The sequence below is a fragment of the Prunus dulcis genome, chromosome 6 (assembly GCF_902201215.1).
Source record: "Prunus dulcis chromosome 6, ALMONDv2, whole genome shotgun sequence".
Taxonomy (NCBI): domain Eukaryota; kingdom Viridiplantae; phylum Streptophyta; class Magnoliopsida; order Rosales; family Rosaceae; genus Prunus; species Prunus dulcis.
The window spans coordinates 13,227,072-13,248,767 of record NC_047655.1 but is presented as its reverse complement, the minus strand read 5'-3'; the positions used below and the strand labels follow the sequence as shown (position 1 = coordinate 13,248,767).

Here is a 21,696-nt window from a genome sequence, read left to right as displayed (position 1 = left end):
TAAAGCCATCTAACAATAGAATATCATTAAAAAGCAACAAACCCCATCTATGAGATGGCTAGAAACACTGTAAATCCAAATATAGAATGAAAAATCTACAATTAGTCTGCTTACCTGCTTAAATCATAAATTGTATTCTACTGATGCATAATCATCCTAAGAGTAAACGAGTAGTAAAGTTTAGAAGCATACAAGGTAACTACTATCTGCTACTATGACTTCAGCTTGCCACTCAATGCACGTTTACTGTGCCAACCACTCCTGTCACCAGTTACTGGATTCTTCTTGGCTGCAACTGAACATTGATCATTTCTACTGCCTTTGCTGCTATTTTCTAAATGAAGCTTACGCCGCCTCATCCGGTTCTCCAACCGTATTGCTTTTAAAGCACAAACCCTCCGCTCAATCTCCAAAGCTTCTGTGAAGTTCCAGATCCTAACAACACCTTCGTCGCCTCCACATACAATACGATCAGCACCAATGCCCACTGACATGAGATTCTTCCCAAATCCATGTAACATCCTCTGTGGGGGTTCCATGCTACTGCGGTCCACGAGCTTAACACATGAAAAACGTTTCCCTGAATCATGCTTTCTAGTCCTTAGAAGCTTTCTCACATCAATTAGTGCAAGTTTCCCATCAGCAGAAGCAGAAACAAGCCATGGAAACTCAAACGCAAGGGAATAGACACAACCTGAGTGAGGAACCCAAGTCGCAACAAGTAATGCATTAGTCTGAAGGCCATGACTAGTGATTTCGTACATGTGTATTGCACCATCTTCCCCTCCGGTAAATAGAAAATCCCCTGTGTGGTTTCGTGCCAAAGAGTAGGTGTTACCAACATGAGCACTATGAATAATGGTCATCAGTCTCCCACTACTAGTATCCCAAATACAAACATCTGAACCCGATGTGCTAGCAACTGTACGATCATGAGGAACAAGTGCCCAAACCCAATCACTATGTCTCAAAACCTTTACGCACTTCAGTGACAAACGATCCCACACACGAACAGTCATGTCCCAGGAACCACTATAAATCCTGGTAAGATCCAAGGCAAGAGAAGTTATGGGCCCCTCATGCTCCCATAGTCGAAACTCGGTATTTTGGTTTTGAGGACCCTTAATATCAAACAAGTGTGGAAAGCCTTCCACTGCCCGCCAACACTGGATAAAGCCATCAGTACCACCAGCAACCAACAGTTTTGTATCTCCAGCAACTGCACGGATAGTGCAACCAAGAGATCTTGAAGATGCAATCAACAACCCTTCTTCCATGTTCCACATTTTTACAGTTTGGTCATACCCAGCAGTAAATATGAGCTTTGCAGAAGCCAAAAGGAAAACTGTAAGAACAGCTTCATTATGGCCATACATAACATCAATGCTATAACGTCCCATAAAAGTCTTACTCCTAAACTCCCTTTCCACAAAAAATTCCTTCCATGACATCTCATCAGAAACTCCTGAACCCAAAGATGTTGGAACTGTTAAATTTCCCCATCTCTCACAATAAAAATCCTTCCAAACATGGTGTTCAGACGCAAGCCTACAGAGATACGTTGATACACATGAAACCATACCTAGCTCTTTTGGGTCAAGGAAATTCAGAATTTCGGATAACAAGGCTGGTGGAAGGTCAGTGATTGACCTACGAGAATTAAGAACAACATCACTAGACAAAAACTGTTTTGAACCACAAGAGTCCGAGTTTGGTTTCTTGGTCAATGTAGGTTTCGAGAGTGCAATTTTTTCCTTTTCAGTATATGAATCTGATGTTTGTTCTGAAATGCCAAGGTTTTCAGCTTCCAGCTTGGAATTGAATTGATTTGGTTCCCCTTGTTGTCCAAACGAATTGTTTACACAATCTACCAAATTCTTAGAAACCTCAGTACTCACCTGGCATTCAAATTCCATAAAAAGATATGACCTTAACCTTGAATGTAAGGAATGCAGACCCTATTAAGCCCAACACCTTCAACGACACAATTTGATCAAAATCTTATACCCTAGGAAACCTAAAGAAGAACCCAAAAATCCAAAAATTACCTGCAAAATAAAAAGCTGTTAAAAATTGGAGAATGAACCTTATAAATCAAATTGGATCAATTGCACTAGCCAGATAAAAAAAAACCTAAATCAAAGAAAAGAAGAACCTGCAGTATTTAATGCAGATTAAAACAAAACCCAAGATGGATTTGATAGATAGAATGTTGCTGTTGGATCCAATGAAGACCCAGAAATCAAAAGAAGAAATATATTGCCAAAAGTAAGTGTAAATGAGATATAGGTTATGAATATTGAGTTTCAAAAGTACCTTTTCAAATTAACCGACGAAACTTTGACGTAGAGAGAGACAGAGAGAAAGAAGAAGGGCAGCTTTGGGATAGGGAACCAGGAGGAAGACACAGACAATACTTCGTTCGGGGACGGAGAATAAGAAAAGGCATAGGGTGTTATGGTCCAAAGCGGGGATTAAGGGTTTGATCACCGTCCTATTGAGAAGGAATCGACGGTTGGGAGAACGGCTCATAACAAGACGAACCCTACGAGGACAACACTACAAATATCTACGCAACTCGCGTTTCGGACCATTGTGATCCAACGGTTCATTCCATCCTCGCCCGCCTTTACAGCATCTCCAAGGAATATTGTCATGACAAATTAAAATCTTTTTTTTTGGTCTAGTTTGTCAAAAGAAAACCTCAAGAAAACTCCTGTCGAGGCCCAAAAGATCTCAAAAAAGATCCATGCATATTTTCAGGCCCAATTCATTATTATGCTATAAAAAGGACACAGAGGTCCATTAAATATGGCTACGAAGTGTCTAAAGAAGCTATGATATTAGCGCTATGCCAAGCGAGACTACAATTTAGCACGTGGGGAGGTCATGATACGGGTTTATCAATTTCACACGCAAACCTGTAAAGTTGAACAATGTCACATGCTCGAGCTCAATTATCCCACTGCTTCGTCAAGCATTATCTAACATAACCTCTAGTCATTGCAATACAATGTAGCCTAAGCATAAGCATGCAAACAGCATGTCATGCCAAGCGACTCCCTTTAGTGCCAAACCACTCGACAAGCATAAGTGGGCCCAAGCCACATACATGTATGGAGCTTGCTAAGCAGGTTATGGTATGGATGGGTAAGAGGATCCATAACGCCCATTGAGGGTTTAAAATGTGGAGGTTTTAGGCTGCTTGGGAGAACCAAAACTCAAGCCCACTTTCTTGAGCCCAACACATGGGTAAGTAAGAGAGTAATTCCAGCACCCTTTCCTTTGAGATCGAACTAGTCTTGCCCAATTCAAACTGAAACCCTTAAAATCCAGTTTACATAAATATCTAGGCTAATGAAAGAGATAAGCCTCAACCTTTCTATTTGACCATCACATTTACCCATCTTTACCCTTATGAGCTTATGTAGGAAAAGAGAAAGGAAAGCCAAGCTAGAGCATTACGTGGAAAGGAAGCCTCTACAAGGTCCAGCTACAGGAAGGTTTTGGGGCACCAAAATATTTTGTCTCAACAGCCATGGATTCAACTAATTTGAGGAGATTTCACTTATTAGGCCCATATTGGAGAAAGTGAAGGAAAAGTAAGGAGAATACTTGGCCAATTAAGAAGAAACCATCTAGGATTTTTGGGGTAAAGATGAGTTCCAACGCCTATAAAAGGAGGCCATGGGCTATCCAGCAAGGCGGACTCAACTCAGGCAGAGAGAGCAAGCCTTTCCTCCAACTGTTGGAAACATCAAGCCCAAGCACCATCCATTCCATCTTGTTCTTCTCTCTCTCTCTCTCTCTCTCTCTCTCTCTCTCTCTCTCTCTCTCTCAGAAAGCCCAATTCCATATCTCAAACACTCATCCTTTCAAGCCAAGCTAAAATCATGGTGTAGGGGTAATGCGGACCTGGGCTGCCGTAAAAAGCTAATTGTGATGCCCCTTTGCCTGAGTTTGAAACCAAGCCCCAAAACACTCCAAGAAAATGTAGATTTTCATGGAATGCTTTGGTTCTTCTCACCAAGAAGGTGATGGTTGTGGTGAAAGAACTAGAAAGTTATGATTGGCTTGAAAGGCTTATGATGTAGGAGCTAAGTTTCCATGAGTTTAGCAAGAGAGAGAGTTAGGGTTTTTGCTGCTTGGGTTGGAACATAAGAACTTGCATGAAAATATGAGTGATATGGTGATATTTGAGGTTTGGAAGGATATAATCACACAAAAAAAAGTTAAGTCCGGTTTTTTTGGGTCTCCTCTGTAGTAGATTCTTCTTGCCCCTTTATACGCCTTGCGAGCTCACTTCCTCACATGCATGCACTTTAGTATCAAGCTGGTCTGGCCTGCTCCTCCGACTTCGGGGTGGTTGTTTCCTTTTGGTTGTTTTGCCTGCTAGCTGAGACGACATGACTTCTTCAATCTATGTAGGTGTTGGGTAATGAGTTATTCTAGGTGCTGGGCAAGAAGTTATTCTAGGTATCGGATAAGGAGTTATTCTAGGTGTTGGGTAGTTGGTACTAGAAAAATATGGTAGTTTGTTTTGTTGCCATATAGCTTGTTTTATTGCCATAGTTTGTTTTGCTGCCGTATGGCTTGTTTTGCTATCGTACAGTTTGTTTTGTTGTCGTATGGGTACTTCACGTGGGATATGGGTAGGTGTTGGGTGTGGGATAGATGAGACAACTCTTCTCTCTCCTTACGCATTTAATGACTCAAGAAAATAGGCCAAGTTTTAGTGCCCAACCCAAAACCTCTATCTTTTGAGCGTCTAATGGGCTTTGTAAAACTTGTAATCATCCACACCACAAATCGATCAGCAAGCCCCAAGCATGTAATTAAGTGGCTTGGGCCCACTTAAGCTTGTTGCGAGATTTGACACTAAAAGGAAGTTGTTTTGCATCGCGTGTTATCGCCTTCTTGTGCTTGGGCTATGTTGTATTGTTGTGGCTTGGGCTTTGTGTTAGATAATTCTTGATAGTTGTTGGGGTATTTTTTTTCGTCAAAAGGCTTATCCGGGCTTATTCATTTTAGGGCCGCCATAGAGTGGTGAATCAAGCATTTTGCCTATTTTTCTGAGTTAGCGAGAACTAGACTCAAAGCATATGGATGGAGAAGCAAGTCTTAGGGGAGCACTCTATTGTTCTTCCAGTGGCTTCATGTTTTGTGTTGACATTTCCAACAGTTTTGAAAATGGGTGAAGATGATTTGCTGATGTTGAACTGAGATTATATGAGCTTTGCAAATGAGAATGCTTGTGCTTGGCTTGGTGTTTGATATGCTTGAGTTTGGGTATTGAGAATTTGTTGTTTGAAACTATGGCTATGGTGATTTAAGAGTTTTAAGTGGAAGAGAATGGAAGTAAAAGTTTGAGGCTTGAAGGATATGGTGTTTATAGCTTGGTAGAGTATAAGGAGGAAGGAAAGGCTTGGAGTTATGTTTGGTGAAGCTTTATAGAGAAGATGATGAAGTTCAAGGATGAGAAAGTAGGAGACATGGTTGTGATGGCTGTTGGGAGCTTGCAGTAGCTGAGAGAATTGGTCGATGGTTGCTGGGATGCTTGCAACAGCCAAAGGATGAAGGTTGATGGCTTAGGAATGACTGTGACGGTTGCTGGAATGCTTGCAGCATCTGAAGAAAGGTGAGTTCTCGTGGTTGCTGAGAGGCTTGCAACATCCAAGAGAAGTTGGTTTTGCCTAGGCAATGCCTTCCAATTTATAGAAGGTTAAGGCTCTCTTTGATTTCCAATAGATAAAAGGAAGTGTTGGAGCTAGTCTATTTCCAATGGGTAAAAGGGAGCATTGGGACATTCTTATTTCCAGCAGGTAAAGCTAGGCATTGGAAAATGACTATTTCCTATGGGTAAAAGGAAGTGTTGGAATTGGCTTGTTTCTAGCGGGTAATAGGGAGCATTGTGACATTCTTATTTCCAACAGGTATAGCTAGACATTGAAAAATGACTATTTCCTATGAGTAAAAGGAAGTGCTTGAAGAATATCTCATTTGTTCTTCCACATTGGAGAACTCGAAGTAATGGGCTTGGACTTTGGTGCTTCCAAGTAGATAGCCCAAAGTCTCCATTATCCAAGAGCTTCTGTGGGGCTTGTGGACCTCCGTAACCTTCTACACCACAATCCCTCGTACAAGCCTCGTAAACCACATGACTTAGGTTCATGTGAGCTTGGTAGGTGATTGGCATAAGAAAAATGTATTAGCTTGACATGAAGTTATTTGGCATGTTGTATTAGCTTGACATGAAGTTATTTGGCATGTGCTTGGCATGCTTGGGCATGTGTTATCACTACGCCAAATTTTACTTTACACCACACTATATAGGACAAACCTAAAAACTGATGTTGTTAGTATATTAGGCATCAGTGTACCAATGCCATTGATGCTACTTTAGCATATATGATTAAATATACTGATGCTTAAAATGGTGTTTCAACTTTTCTTAACATCACTTGCTTCCAAATGTATGTACTACTTGTTCTATTTTACATTTGCTTAAATAAAATACCCAATCTCTCATAATCCCTTGAAATATTTAATTTCATCTTTATTATTAGTTTTTTTATAATGATTCTATTATTAGTTAATAGTTAAATACATATTTTTTTCATTTTATTATTTGAGTGTGATAGGTGAGAATTATTAGCTAATAGGTAAATACATATCCTTCAAAACGTTGGTGACTAATCTTATGGAGGATTCTTTAAGAAATATGGCTGCCTGTCGAAGTATACATGCTCTGTAGGTGGGAATTATGTGCTTCTGCTTCTCAAAGCACCCTGTTTGTGTTTGGATAGCTAGATTGGTTTGGGTTTCCGTGGATTTGAAATCTAGTGGTGACGAAGCAAAGAATTCTCTTATGTTCAAAGGCTGAAAAAAGGAATAGTTTCAATTAGGAATACTTTTCGTTTATTTGGGATTGAGCAAAGGCTGAAAAAAGGAATGCTTTTCAAAACTGAAAAAAAGTGACTGTCAATTATTTAACCAGATCGATAGGGAACGTAGACACTTGGAATGTGTGTTTGGTCTCTCCGCGTGTACTCGGACTGTCTTGTTCTTTTAGGGCTTGTTTGGTATTTAACTTGAATCCAACTTTTTAAATTCAAAAACAGAATTTTAGTCTAAAACAAAAAAAATCTGTTTGGTAGCCCCTATTTTTAAAATCTCAAACTCAAGAACAACTAAAAAATACCCCAATTATTAAAAACAAAAAATATATATTTTTTCAGTTTTTTTCTAACAACCCACACAAATTGTCAAATTTTTAAGATTTAAAAACAGTTTAATTTTGATTCATTCTAAACCAGGAAATTGAAAGACTTGGTCTTTCTTTGTATACAAAATACTTACTTGCGAATTAAATATATATATATATATATATATATCCTTTTTATTGAGCTAGTATTTTTTGTATATTGGATTGGTTTGAGCATCCAATCCAAAATTAATTGATAATTAATGGCTGAAGAATTAAGTTCTAAATCTTTTAAAGACTACCACAACTTTCATACTTCAACGTTAAATGCTCTTAATTTTGTGACACACTTTAGAAAAATTATTATATAATTAACATCATCACGTGGTATAACAAATCAACTCAAATTACTATGTGACGGTGTTCCTGTCACAACCAAAAACTAGTTCATAAGATCGTGGAGGTCAAAAAGAAAGTGTTGGATATGCGTAGTTACTCTATATATTACACCCTTTGGAAGCCATGCTCTTGTAAAGAAACAATAAATGAAGTCATGATGCTACTTTTGGGAGCATAAACTAAAAGTTCACTTTTGATTTCCATGACTCGTTCAAGATGTTGAGATTATAGAACTTCATATTGGGGGTTTTTTTTATATAAATTTTTTTATAAATAATTCATAATTGTCATTAATGAGATTTAAATATGTTAATTTTTTTTTTCTTTAAGTTTTTTGTTTACATTTAAAATAAAATATTACGTAAATTTTAATTAATCATGATATATAATTTAACATAAGAAAAAGACGACGACCTAGTTATGGGACCAAATTGCTGCAAGGAGTTGACTTAGTCTTTCATTCATTGAGATGAGAGCATATCATCCACACCTTTCTATTATCTCAAAATGTAGAGGTGCACAAACTTTACGCAAGATCCCAAACATGAAGACTTGGAGTTGACCAAGACGAAGACGACGACAACAACAACAACAACAAAAAAACACACACACACACACAGAGACTTGGAAATTCATTAATATTGGAGAGTTTGAATATGTATATATATAGGCACAGGCTATAGCAAGCTATAACACTTTTCCTGTATAATATAGTTGGATTGCTTGGTATCACTAGCTATATATCTGGAAATGGAAGAACTACATGCAGCAGCTTATGCATACTATAACCGTGGCAACGAAGATACTCGTCGTGTCGCATATGATTTCTTTCGGTCCATGGATACAGACGGTGATGGCAGAATCAGCTACGCCGAGTTCCAAGACTTCGTCCAACAAAGTGGATACAGCGGGATCCTCCATAACGACCCCAACTTGTTTGCTAAACTTGACCGCAATCGCGACGGTGGCCTAGATTTGCAGGAAGTACTTACGTTCTACTATATCATCAAAACAAGGTACATCACCTGCCAAAGTTGCCGAGCACTCCTTTGTGGCTTGTATTTTACGTGCGTTGAGTGCTTTGCCGGAGGAGCAGCTAATTATTATTATCATCCTCATCAGTATCCAACGTATGACCTGTGTGCTGCTTGCTATGGTAATGCCAACTACACTCACCACCACTCATACTTCTTGGATAACTACGTTTTGCTACGCTCCAAAAGAGGCCCTCATCATGCTCCGCCAAATCTCGCCATGGTAATTGAATTACTAATTCTAACATCACATAACATGTTTATTTATTTTGGAATGGAAGCACGGAATTGGAATTAGATCAACTGCTAAGGTTTTTTAGGTATCCGATTACTAATTCTAAGGTGAGACACACTTTTTTAGAATTTAGATCATGTTGGTTGAGATTAAAAATCTTTAACCAATCCTTAACGTAGAATCCTTAACATTAATCAAATCAGATGTGATATTGATTTATTTTGGGTTATTAGATGGTTTGATTTTCTGAATCGAATTGCGATATGACTCATGTAGGCAGTCGCTCAACAGAATCCTCAAGTGATTACTAATTATTACTACGTCAATCAAGCTGCGCCTCATATTCAAAGGGTGAGTTGAGATAAAAGTGCTTATTTGAATCTTCCACTGAATATGCTTTATATGCTTTTGCTTATATATGTTTTCGACTTTTCAGAATAGATGGTACCAAGCATTTCAATCATTAGAGACGGCTCTTTCTATTTCAGCTTTGGCTATCAACTGCACAATTATGTGATGTTACAAAAAAGCCCTTTCAGAGTTGTCCTATTTTCTTTCCATGGTGGTAAAGTTTCGTTGTCGATTGTATTAAATACAATAAGGAAGTCGACTTGGGATGCGACTAGCCAACTAGCCAGGAAAGAGCTTTTAATTATTAACTCCATCGAGAACCAAACCTGTAGTCTCCTTGGACTCTGTCTTTGCCCTTTTTTTCTCCCCCGCTGTAATATTATTCTCACTAGTGAGTGAATCATTATTTAAGATTATTTCTATGTGACTATCGCTTGTATTAAAAATATAAAAAAATATTAAATTGTTTTTCATTAAATGATGTCGTTATTTTACGTTTTCTCAAATCTAAAGATATTGACATATAAAGCAACGCATTATTTGATGAACAAATTTAAAGACTCTAGCATTATTGTATACAATATTGATCGAGTATATATTAAGCTGTTAATTAGAATGCCAACCCAACAGCAATTTGATTTTATTTAAACATAAGACTCGGTCAGTACTAATATAGTACTTATATAATCCAAAATTACAAAAAAGAAAACCAAAGAACAGAAAAGCGCCTATAAGCTATAGCTGTACTGTTCTAACTTCTATATGGAAATGGAAGAACTACATGCAGCAGCCTTAGCCTACTATTCCAATGGTTCTCCGGAACTTCAGCGTCTGGCATGGTCTTTCTTCCAATCGATGGACACAAACAACGATGGCCGAATCAGCTCCTCAGAGTTTTATGAATTTCTGCAGCAAAGTGGTTACAGCTGGATCGTCAACGACCCCAGTTTCTTCACGAAACTAGATTGAAACCGCGACGGTGGCCTGGATTTTTATGAAGTGCTCACCTATATAGTGACTTAGGCTTTTGTGACCGAGCTTAGTGACATATCGAAATTAAAGGAATAGGTTTTTGGCATGACATAATGCTATTAGAATTTGTATAAAGGCTTGTGTACATATTTATTTTGTCGAATTAATTCCCGAAAATATAATTGGATTTAATACGTGACCGATTTATCCCTATTTCGTATGTTATATTGAGCTTTAAATATTTTTGGGCTTATCGTGCTTTTTGGACCTAGTGTAGTGGACTAGGTGGGCTTGCGCTTGTGAAAGTTTTGTAATTATTACAAGTTTGCATGTGAACGTGGTAAACTCGTACCACCACCTCCCCACGTGCCAAATTGTAGCCTTGCTGGGCATGACATGTATGTATCGACTAAAGCTGTTTTTATAGCATGATAGTGCATCGTGCTTTTTATAGATTTTTTGAGTCTAAACATCAGCCCCTTGATTATTGGGAATATAAAAGTACCTAAAATTGGCCAAATAATCAATTTCAGCCCCAAAACAGAAAGCCATAGTAGGTGACTGTTTCTTTTCTTTTTGCAGTGTTTCGAAATAATATCTTATGCAAAGCCTTTAATGCTGGGAATGATTCAAATAACCCATATGACTATTATTTGATTGTACGCAGTGACGCACGCTGAGTAACAATACAAAATTTGAAGTGATAAATATAATGCATAAAGTGGCTTGCATATGGATATAATGCCAAGCTTGTAAAACATCAATACACCATCTTTAACTCATTTCGAAGCTGCTGGAAGCCTATCCAAACAAGTAGCATCTATTGAAACACCTATTCCAGCACCCATTCCACTGTGTTTCAAGCAGAGTCCTTCCAACGCTTGCACCACTGTATTGTGAAGCAATGTCCTTACAATCAATTTGATCCAACGATTCTATAGTGAGGACCTTATCTAAAGGACACACTTGTGAGACTTGTTTTAAATCGCATGGCTACCCCAATTGGTGGGCTACTCTTACAGATCGAGGACAATGCAATATGACCAGTAATGGTACTGGTTATGGATTCCATACTTCCGATAAGATTGATTCCATGAGCTGGATAATTGATTCCGGTGCAACTGATCATATGACGTTTGATCCTGATGATTTTCTGAATACTACACAACCTCGACGAACCTGTATTGCAAATGCCAATGGTGTTACTTATCCTGTGACAGGGGCTGGCATTGTTGCACTCTCATCCTCTCTCACACTGTCTAATACTTTACTTGTTCCATCTTTATCCACTAAATTGTTGTCAGTTAGTCAGCTTACTGAACAATTAAATTGTTGTGTACTCATTTACCCGAGTTTTTGTTTGCTTCAGGATATTCACACTAAGGAGATTCTTGGTCGTGGTACTAAGAGAGGGGGGCTATATTATGTCGATGACTTCAGTCCCGGCATGGCTAACAACGTGACACATCCCTTTGATAGCAAACAAAAGCAAATCTGGTTGTGGCATCGTCGATTGGGACATCCGTCTTTTAGTTATATGAAGCATCTTATACCATATTTATTCTCAGGTTTCAAGGACTCTGACTTCACATGTGATACTTGTATTTTGGCCAAGAGTCACCATGTGCCCTACCCGTTGAGTACAAACAAGTGTACTACTCCATTTACGTTAATTCACTCTGATGTCTGGGGACCTTCTCCTATCACTACTCCTTCTGGTGTTCGATGGTTTGTCACATTCATCGATGATTGTACACGGATGACATGGCTTTATTTGCTGAAGAATAAAAACGAAGTGTTTTCCCGTTTTCAATCCTTCCACAAACAGATGAAAACTCAGTTTAATGCTCAAATCCAGATTCTTCGCTCAGACAATGGTGGAGAATTTGTCAATCATGACTTTCAGACTTACTTCCAACAACATGGAATTATCCATGAAACGACTTGTCCTCAGACACCACAACAAAATGGTGTTGCTGAACGAAAGAATCGACATCTTCTTGAAACCGCCCGAGCACTTCTGATTGGCGCTCATGTTCCTCGCCATCACTGGGATGATGCTATTGTCATTGCAGTTCATCTGATCAACCGCATGCCTTCTGGTGTACTGACCTTTAAAACTCCCTTACAGGTGCTTGCACAACACAGACCTCTGCCTTCTGTTTTGGTATTCACACCCCGAATCTTTGGATGTGTGGCTTTCGTTCATCTCCACAAAAATCAACGTAGCAAACTTGATCCATGAGCGCTTCGTTGTGTTTTTGTGGGTTATGCCACTCATCAGAAAGGCTACCGCTGTTATTACCCTCCTACCCAACGAACCTATGTCACTTTGGATGTGACCTTTATGGAATCTGAGCTGTTCTTCCATGACCCATCATCCAATTCTACACTTCAGGGGGAGATACGAAGTGAAGAGCAGAATTGGAACAACTTGGAAAATAAAGAAATTCTCCTTTGTACAGAAATGATTGATCATTCCGAGTCTGGAGCACGAGATTACTCTCTATCAAAAAGCAGCCAATCGCCCATTCATAGCGATCAATTGCCTGACCCACCTGATCCATGCGAAGATATTTCTGATCCGAGTCTCACACCTACAGACAATACAGAACAACAAGATGAAGACCCCCTCTAACTCAACAGTACCAACAGACCGATCTCCTGAGAATATCCTTGAGGTAACTACTCCTACTAGACTTGTGCATTTAGATGATAAAACTATTGGATATCAATTACCTTTCAGGCAAAATCGTGGGAAGCCACCAAACCGTTATTCACCTGATATTGGCAAGACATCCAAGTATCCAATTGCAAATCATGTATCCACTGAGAAGCTGTCTGAACCACTCAAGGCTTTTATGCATCAGTTGTCTGCTATCCATATTCCAACCAAGGTCTCTGAAGCATTGAAAGATCCTAAGTGGGTCCAAGCTATAAAAGAGGAGATGAAAGCCCTTGAGAAAAATCAGACTTGGACATTGGAGACTATACCCCGAGGAAAAAAGACTATTGGATGTAGATGAGTGTTTACTATAAAACACAATGCAGATGGATCTATCGAGCGATACAAGGCAAGACTTGTGGCAAAAGGGTACACACAGACCTATGGTATAGACTATGAAGAAACCTTTGCTCTAGTTGCAAAGTTAAACACCGTCAGAGTCTTATTGTCCCTTGTAGCTAATTTGGATTGGCCACTACACTAGTTTGATGTAAAGAATGCTTTTCTACATGGCGAACTCAAAGAGGAGGTGTACATGGACATTCCTCCTGGATATAATACTACTCAGACTGGAATAGTTTGCAGGTTACGAAAAGCATTGTATGGATTGAAACAGTCACCACGTGCATGGTTTGGGCGGTTCACCATGGCAATGAAGAACAATGGTTTCAAACAGTGCAACTCAGATCATACTCTGTTCTTGAAACATCGAAAAGGGAAGGTAACAACATTAATAATCTATGTTGATGATATGATTATTACTTGGAATGATAAACAGGAAATATCACAGCTACAAGACTATCTGGATACGGAGTTTGAGATGAAGGATTTAGGTGGACTCAAGTATTTCTTGGGAATTGAGGTGGCTCAATCGCAGTAAGGCATATTTCTCTCTCAAAGGAAATATGTCTTAGACTTGTTGACAGACACAGGAATGCTAGATTGTAAACCTGTGGACACTCCTATTGTTCAGAATCATCATCTTGGAGAATATCAGGATCAAGTTCTAACTAACAAAGAAAGATACCAAAGGTTAGTGGGAAGATTGATCTATTTGTCACATACTCGACCAGACATTGCTTATGCTGTGAGCGTTGTCAATCAATTTATGCACTCTCCAAGTGAAGACCATATGAATACAGTTCTTTGGATACTTAGATATTTGAAGTCTGCACCTGGAAAAGGACTTATGTTCTCAAAGCATGGTCATCTAAATATTGATGGTTATTCAGATGCAAATTGGGCAGGTAATGTAACAGATAGAAAATCCACATCGGGTTACTTCACATTCGTGGGAGGTAATTTGGTGACATGGAGAAGCAAGAAACAGAATGTAGTAGCTTTATCCAGTGCAGAAGCCGAGTTCAAAGGCATGACTAAAGGGATTTGTGAACTTCTTTGGTTAAGAAAGTTGCTTACTGAACTTGGGTATAAACCTACATCCACAATGAATCTCTTTTGTGACAACAAGGCTGCTATAGCCATTGCATAGAATCCGGTTCAGCATGATCGTACTAAACATGTTGAGGTGGATGGACACTTCATCAAACAAAAGCTTGAGGTTAAAGTGTTTCAATTTCCTTTTGTGAAATCCGAGGATCAATTGGCGGATATTTTGACAAAGGCGATTTCCAGTAAAACATTCCACAATTCACTAGATCAGTTGGGCATTGGCGACATCTATGCACCAACGTGAGGGGGAGTGTTGGCGTGACTTGTGGATATTGACTTACTTTCCTTACACACCAAGAATTTCTATTATAATTGTAATTGATTTACTTTAATTCCTGATTTCCTACTGCAAATAGATTTAGGAATTTATTATTTAATTGCCCATTCAGGTTTCGTTGTATTATAAATATGACCTCCTACAAGGAGAAGAATACACAGAAAATTCCTACAAACAAATATTCTCTCATAGTTTTCATATTTTAGCAATATTGAGCTTTAAATATTTTTGGGCTTATCGTGCTTTTTGGACCTCAACAACAGTGTAGTGGACTAGGTGGGCTTGCGCTTGTGAAACTTTTGTAATTATTACAAGTTTGCATGTGAACGTGGTAAACTCGTACCACCACCTCCCCACGTGCCAAATTGTAGCCTTGCTGGGCATGGCATGTATGTATCGGCTAAGCTGTTTTTATAGCATGATAGTGCATTGTGCTTTTTAAAGATTTTTTGAGTCTAAACATCAGCCCCCTTGATTATTGGGAATATAAAAGTAACTAAAATTGGCCAAATAATCAATTTCAGCCCCAAAACAGAAAGCCATAGTAGGTGACTGTTTCTTTTCTTTTTGCATTGTTTCGAAATAATATCTTATGCAAAGCCTTTAATGCTGGGAATGATTCAAATAACCCATATGACTATTATTTGATTGTACGCAGTGACGCACGCTGAGTAACAATACAAAATTTGAAGTGATAAATATAATGCATAAATTGGCTTGCATATGGATATAATGCCAAGCTTGTACAACATCAATACACCATCTTTAACTCATTCCGAAGCTGCTGGAAGCCTATCCAAACAAGTAGCATCTATTGAAACACCTATTTCAGCACCTATTCCACTGTGTTTCAAGCAGAGTCCTTTCAACGCTTGCACCACTGTATTGTGAAGCAATGTCCTTACAACCAATTTGATCCAACGATTTTATAGTGAGGGCCTTATCTAAAGGCCCTTAGATGAGAGCACATCTCTTAACCAATTTGATCCAACGATTAAGAGATATGACCTTAACATGACTACAAAAGTAACAACCTAAAAGGAAAAACCAAATCGGACAAAATCAGCCTAAACAACTATTATTTGGGACTGGTGTAGTGACTTGGCCTCGATTGGATTTATGCACTTGTTGTGATTGTTTTTTTTTTTTTTTTTTTTTTTTTTTTTTTTTTGGGGACAAAGTTTGGGATTGCTTTAGTATGAAGTACTTATGCTTGCAAACACTTTTTCTAAAAGTACCTTCAAATTTTTTATATAAAATCAAAATGCTTCCTGAAAAAATACTTTTCTTGTTTTATTGTCAAACACTATCAAACATGCCCTATTTCCATTAAATTGGAGTAATTCTTCGACCAGGATTTGATGAACTTATAAAAATTGAGACCTTATTAAATTGGATGAATACATGTGTTCCATCCTAAAACACCTAGCAGCGACGCGCTCTGAGTTTTTATCCAAAAACCCTACACCCCAAATAAGCTCTGCCTTCAGACTCTGTACAATGGCGTCCATGTTCAAACTGCCAGCCAATTGTGTCGTTTTTCAGCAACAGAGGCGGGCAGTCTTAGCTAGAGCTGGAACCAGTAGATTAGATGCTACTGGTTTCAATTGGAAGCAAAGAGCTTCATCATCATCATCATCGGCTATGAATATGATCCCACAGATGTCAATTTCAGCCATACCCAATCAAAGTCTTGAGAAGTCTTTGCCCAAGAACAAGATTGACATCCCTATCATGGTATTTTGTTGTATCTTTCTGTTTCTAGTAGCTACATTGCTTGCTGCGTTCATGATTTGAGTTCTTATAATGAGGCAACGAAAATTTCGAATGGGGATGTATGGATTATTGTAATTGCTGCTGCGAAATTCATGAATTTGTGTTCAATTTATCGAACAGGTAAACTCATGTAGTGGCAAAATGGGGAAGGCCATTATACAAGCAGCAGATTCTGCAGGACTGAGTGTGGTTCCCGCATCATTTGGCTCTGCCGAGGAATCGGGGCAAACCGTCCAAGTCGGTGCAAACGAGATTCTGATCCATGGTCCTTCTGAAAGAGAAAGAACCCTTGCATCTCTTCTCGAGAAATATCCCAATTTGATTGTGGTGGACTTCACTGTGCCTTCGGCAGTAAATGGTAAATAAATGACACAGGTTTGGAACTCTATTTTGACTTATTTTTGCTTAAAATATTTTCCATTGCATATTTGTGTCTTCATTCATTTGGATATTTTTCTATCATGTTCAGATAATGCAGAACTATATTGCAAAGTTGGAGTGCCATTTGTGATGGGAACAACCGGTGGAGACAGGGATCGGTTGTACAAGACTGTAGAAGACTCACTAGTCTATGCAGTAATTTCCCCACAAATGGGAAAACAGGTGCTCTGAATTTTGTGCTTTAATGGTTTCTAAAATTGTTTACTACTGTGGGGGCTTACCTTCCATATCCTAATAGTCGTTTGGTATGAATAGGTTGTGGCATTTCTTGCAGCCATGGAAATTATGGCCGAGCAATTCCCTGGAGCTTTCTCTGGGTATTCCCTACAGGTATTCACTTTTTTATTGTAATTTGTTACTAATGAAAACTATAGAAGTAGAGATAGTCTAAATATTTGACCAAGTTCATATTTCAGTATATAGACATTCATTTATCTGGTGTGCTATATTTTTCTTTTTTTATCATAACGAGTATTTATCTTATCCTTCCTATCTACGAAACCTGCATTTCTTTCCCTTCCAAATGAACTCTTAATGAAGAAAAGGATTACTTTCGTGTCTCAGTTAAACCTTTTGTTTTTCTAGCGGTATCTTTTTATTCAATGGAGAACTTTTTGTCCATTGGAACTCCAGCAGTTAGTGTTCATTCTTCTAGCGGTTCATTTTTCTATTTTCATTTTCTGTGTGCTTTTCCCCTCCCTTGAATTGCATAAATTAATCGTGCGACTCTGCACACTTTTATTCATTGTTAATATCTTTGAAAACAGAAAAATGTTATAAATTTTCAAGGTGCTTGTTTTCTATGCCTTATTCATGTTGCTTGATGCGGCTTAATCATGTTTTTAAATTTCAGGTTATGGAATCCCATCAAGCAAGTAAAGTTGACACATCTGGAACTGCAAAGGCTGTTATTTCTTGCTTCCAGAAGTTGGGTGTGTCCTTTGATATGGAGCAGGTATGCTACAGGATACATAATTAATTATACCTTCGGATAATTAGAAATAGTTAACCATAGCATCTGTTTTTCTTATCCTTTTCCCCTGCGTTCCTCACTTTCTGTTTGTTCATCTGAAGCTATTCAATGCGGCCATTAACTTGAGTATCTTTATGTCTGGCAAGGATACTGCGAATGATAATGTTATAGCTGCATTTCACTACTTGTGTTTGGGATACATGCATTTTAATAGGTGCGATGGAGAAGAAATAATGGCATTGATGCAGGACAAAGAGGGATAAGTGTAGAAAAGATTGATTCTAGTTTAACATTAAATCTTTGAAGGCTGTAAGATTGTCGTGAGAAAGAACAATGCTTTTATGAAACGAGGAGAGAAAATTATAAGGAAAGGATAGAAACTACTAGAATCACAGAAGTAGGGTTCCAGGAATCACACCTAGAGGCCTTAGGCATGACACTTAGGCAGGTTGCATCACACAAACCAAGAAAGAGGCAAATCTCCAACTGAAAGCAGATTAGTAACAGTGGTGGCTGTATGTATTTATATTAGTACAAGATGGGATACATGAATTCAAATTTCAAAACAGTTGCACCATTGTACGAGCTAACCAACCAGATATCAAGGAATTAAATCTAAGACATAGAAATTCAAAACAACAATGGAAGCAGTCACAAAGTTTCAAATATTTTTATGTAAATCTTATCAGTAACAACCTGTCTTGATTGATTATCAGGCCAGTCCCCTTACATGAAATACCAAATACTTAGAAAGTTTTATATAATCCTTCAGCATTTCATTTTTATCTTCAATCTTTGACAATTTTATCAGGTCCAATTGGTCCGGGATCCCCAGCAACAATTAGAGATGGTGGGAGTTCCAGAGGAGCATTTGTCTGGTCATGCATTTCATATGTATCATCTGAGTTCACCTGATGAAACGTAATACGGAATATTCCCTCTCTCTCTCTCTCTCTCTCTCTCTCTCTCTCTCTCTCTCTCAAATTAGTTTTATTTCTATTCCATTGACTTAATTCCCCCTCATTTTTGCAGAGTTTCTTTTGAGTTTCAGCATAATGTTTGTGGTAGATCAATATATGCAGAGGGCACAATTGATTCTGTAATTTTCCTTGCTAAGAAGGTGTTTAAGCTTTTCCATCTCTCTTTTATTCTACTACTTGTTACAGTGCTTATAATGGATAAATTCTTTCTCAAATTACCATCTGATATCGATTATTTGGCAAGAATACTGTTAACATACATTTTTTGTTTAGTTATAGTACTTGTAGTACAATGCACTCCTTCACTTTCTGATATGAAATCTTGCATCGATGCAGGTCCATTCGAAGGCAGAGAAGCGGTTATACAATATGATAGATGTCCTGCGAGAGGGTAACATGCGATGATAGTTGGCTATGTACGAAGGAAGGACGTTGTCTGTATTAATATATTTATTAGCTTACAACAGTTAGATTCTGGTTGAGTAAGATAGGGATGCAAGTTTCGGATTAGCAATTTCAACCTTATCTATGTACTGTTGTTATTTTCCTTCCAGCTTGTGTTTGGAGCATTAAAATTTGTAGTTTGGTCGAAGGAAATACAAATATAACAAGCTTTACTGATAAATTATAAGGCCCAATTGAAATTAAAGGCCAACAGAAACTTAGTAGAGAAGCAAACGCAAACTTGATGGTGTGGCATTTATTAGGACATAAAATTTCTGAAATTTGTTAGAACCCAACCCAAACCGACTGGTTATGTATACAGAACCTCTCTCTCATATACAAAATTCTTAACTGCCTCACATGGTGGTTGATAAATGTTGTTGACACAGACATTAGTCCCTGTTCCTCCTCCTCGATTATCGGCCAAAAAAGAACACAAAAAAGGAAACTTCTCCCTCAATTATCTCCTCTGACCATATAGATCACATCTGTTTTAACATACTTTGAAACGCCCCCCATTTAATCTCTCTGCCTCTCAAGCAATGTCCAACGACCACTCCACTTCCTCCATCCTAGAAGATGATCAAGATACCATCAATTCCACCACCACCTCCACCATCACCCCAACCCCAACAACTACCACTTCAGCCTCAGCCTCAGCTTCATCACATAACTCATCCCTCTCCAAATGCCAATCAGCAATCCAATCCCTCTCAACCATTCTCCCCTCTCTCCCTCCTTCCCTCTCCTCCTCCTCCAACCCCGCCCACTCCCTCCTCCATGACCACCACACGGCCTCCCACATCTCCTCCCTTCTCCGCCAACCCGACTCCGGCGCAGGAGACAACAACCTCTGCCGCTGGCTCTACGACACCTTCCAATCCTCCGATCCCGACCTCCAACTCCTCGTCCTTCGCTTCCTTCCCATCATCGCGGGCATCTACATCTCCCGTGCTGCCCTCCGGGTACCCCTAGCTGGCTTTGAGGCAGTCCTCTTAGCCCTCTACGCCCACGAAACCGCAACACGTTCTGGCCACTCCATAACCGTCAGTGTCCCTGACTTGTCTCATCCCAGTCTCTACCACGAAAGCAAAGCACCCACTAAAAACAACTCCACAGGCCTAAATTTGGCTGTCATATCTCCAAGTTTGGAACCCTATGGTACAGTGAGGTCCACAAGGAGGGCTAGGATTGTTGGGGTGGCACTAGAGTTGTACTACAGTAAGATACATGAAATGCCGGTGCAGTCAAAGATTGAATTTTGCGAGTTTTGCAAGGTTTGGGCTGGCCAAGACGGGGAAATGTACAAGGAGATGACTGGTAGTAGCTGTAGCAGTAGGAGTGAAAGCAAAGAAGAGGATGGAAATGGAGAAAAGGTGGGGAGCATTCCTTTGCCATGGGAATTGATGCAACCGGTTTTCAGGATTTTGGGTCACTGCCTTTTGTGTCCAAACCAAAACAAGGAGTTGGTTAATAAGGGCAGTGAGGCTTGTAGGAGTTTGTATGCCAGATCTATGCATGATATCAATCCCAAAGCTATTTTGGCCACTGGGAGTCTTCTTAGGCTCACTAAGCAAGCATTGGACACTAACGATGATTTTGATCCAACTGAGATTCCTAAATCTCGAATTATTAGTATCTAGGTTCTCATTCTCCTCCTGATAATCTCTTTATTTTCTCATTGTCAATAAATTATAAGTTGAGTTCATTTCTAAAACTTCATTCTAAGACAATATCAAATTCCAAGTTTATTTCCCCATCCAAATGCACCGTACATACTTTATTCTCTCTTGTGGGGCCTTCATCAATGTTTCTATCCATACATATATATTGAGCTGACTTGGTGGAACACAACAAGATTGATGGAATAATATGGGAAAATGATTTCTGTTGACGTCTTATAATCAATTCTTACATGTTTTGGGTTCCTTGTAATTATATTTGTTGAAGTGTTCTTTTTTATTTATTTACATAAGCGATAGTCTAAATTACTCTAATTCTTGTAATTATATTGAAATGATTGTTGATTTGTCGATGCGTTTTTTTTTTTTTTTGAAGTCATCTTCTAACCTTTACCTACGCTACCTCCTCTCCTGCTGTATCTCTATATATTTTCAGCAATTCCATTTTTCCTTGATCGGTTTCGGAATTTCGATGCAAGTATATGATAATACGTATATTAATGTTGATTGACATCACATATTTACATTGATGTAAACACCTCCAAGCATCTCTATTATCTATAAAGGCATCAAAATTGTACCATGGTGAGTTATCCCATTGCACATTGCAATAAAAGCGTGTCGTTTGCCAAATATTCGGGTCGAAACTCCAACTAGTTTCTTGACCATCTGCCAGAATTTGCAAGCCAAGATCATTGTCTGCTGCAGATTTCCAGTGAGTGTTCATGCTTCGCCGTCCCCCTAGCTTGCT

At 38.8% G+C, this 21,696-nt stretch overlaps 3 protein-coding genes and 1 pseudogene across 3 annotated transcripts; 3 read left to right on the top strand and 1 right to left on the bottom strand.

The window, feature by feature from the left end:
- LOC117632982 (F-box/WD-40 repeat-containing protein At5g21040) lies at nucleotides 1-2,527 on the bottom strand. The gene is made up of 2 exons (XM_034366637.1): nucleotides 2,317-2,527; nucleotides 1-2,048 (listed from the first exon to the last, which is right to left on the bottom strand). Exon 2 carries the CDS (start codon nucleotides 1,914-1,916, stop codon nucleotides 213-215), a length of 1,704 nt encoding a protein of 567 aa, XP_034222528.1. The 5' UTR covers nucleotides 1,917-2,048; nucleotides 2,317-2,527; the 3' UTR covers nucleotides 1-212.
- Nucleotides 2,528-9,991: 7,464 nt separating this feature from the next.
- On the top strand, nucleotides 9,992-10,246 carry LOC117630311 (annotated as a pseudogene).
- Nucleotides 10,247-15,930: 5,684 nt separating this feature from the next.
- Nucleotides 15,931-19,480, top strand: LOC117631425 (4-hydroxy-tetrahydrodipicolinate reductase 2, chloroplastic-like). The gene is made up of 8 exons (XM_034364569.1): nucleotides 15,931-16,386; nucleotides 16,546-16,783; nucleotides 16,895-17,028; nucleotides 17,122-17,196; nucleotides 17,720-17,821; nucleotides 18,651-18,760; nucleotides 18,872-18,959; nucleotides 19,156-19,480. The coding sequence occupies exons 1-8, from the start codon at nucleotides 16,054-16,056 to the stop codon at nucleotides 19,222-19,224; spliced, it is 1,149 nt and encodes a 382-aa protein (XP_034220460.1). The 5' UTR covers nucleotides 15,931-16,053; the 3' UTR covers nucleotides 19,225-19,480.
- Nucleotides 19,481-19,751: 271 nt separating this feature from the next.
- Nucleotides 19,752-21,152, top strand: LOC117632290. The gene has a single exon (XM_034365728.1). It carries the CDS (start codon nucleotides 19,806-19,808, stop codon nucleotides 20,904-20,906), a length of 1,101 nt encoding a protein of 366 aa, XP_034221619.1. The 5' UTR covers nucleotides 19,752-19,805; the 3' UTR covers nucleotides 20,907-21,152.
- Nucleotides 21,153-21,696: the final 544 nt, after the last annotated feature.

Excerpts from the sequence above, each read along its gene's own strand:
- LOC117632290 (XM_034365728.1), top strand. The coding sequence starts at position 19,806 with ATGTCCAACGACCACTCCACTTCCTCCATCCTAGAAGATGATCAAGAT.
- LOC117631425 (XM_034364569.1), top strand. The coding sequence starts at position 16,054 with ATGTGTTCCATCCTAAAACACCTAGCAGCGACGCGCTCTGAGTTTTTA. Across the intron at positions 16,784-16,894 it reads TGTGCCTTCGGCAGTAAATG|ATAATGCAGAACTATATTGC; the intron begins GTAAATAAATGA and ends TATCATGTTCAG. Across the intron at positions 18,761-18,871 it reads CTGAGTTCACCTGATGAAAC|AGTTTCTTTTGAGTTTCAGC; the intron begins GTAATACGGAAT and ends TCATTTTTGCAG.
- LOC117632982 (XM_034366637.1), bottom strand. The coding sequence starts at position 1,916 with ATGGAATTTGAATGCCAGGTGAGTACTGAGGTTTCTAAGAATTTGGTA.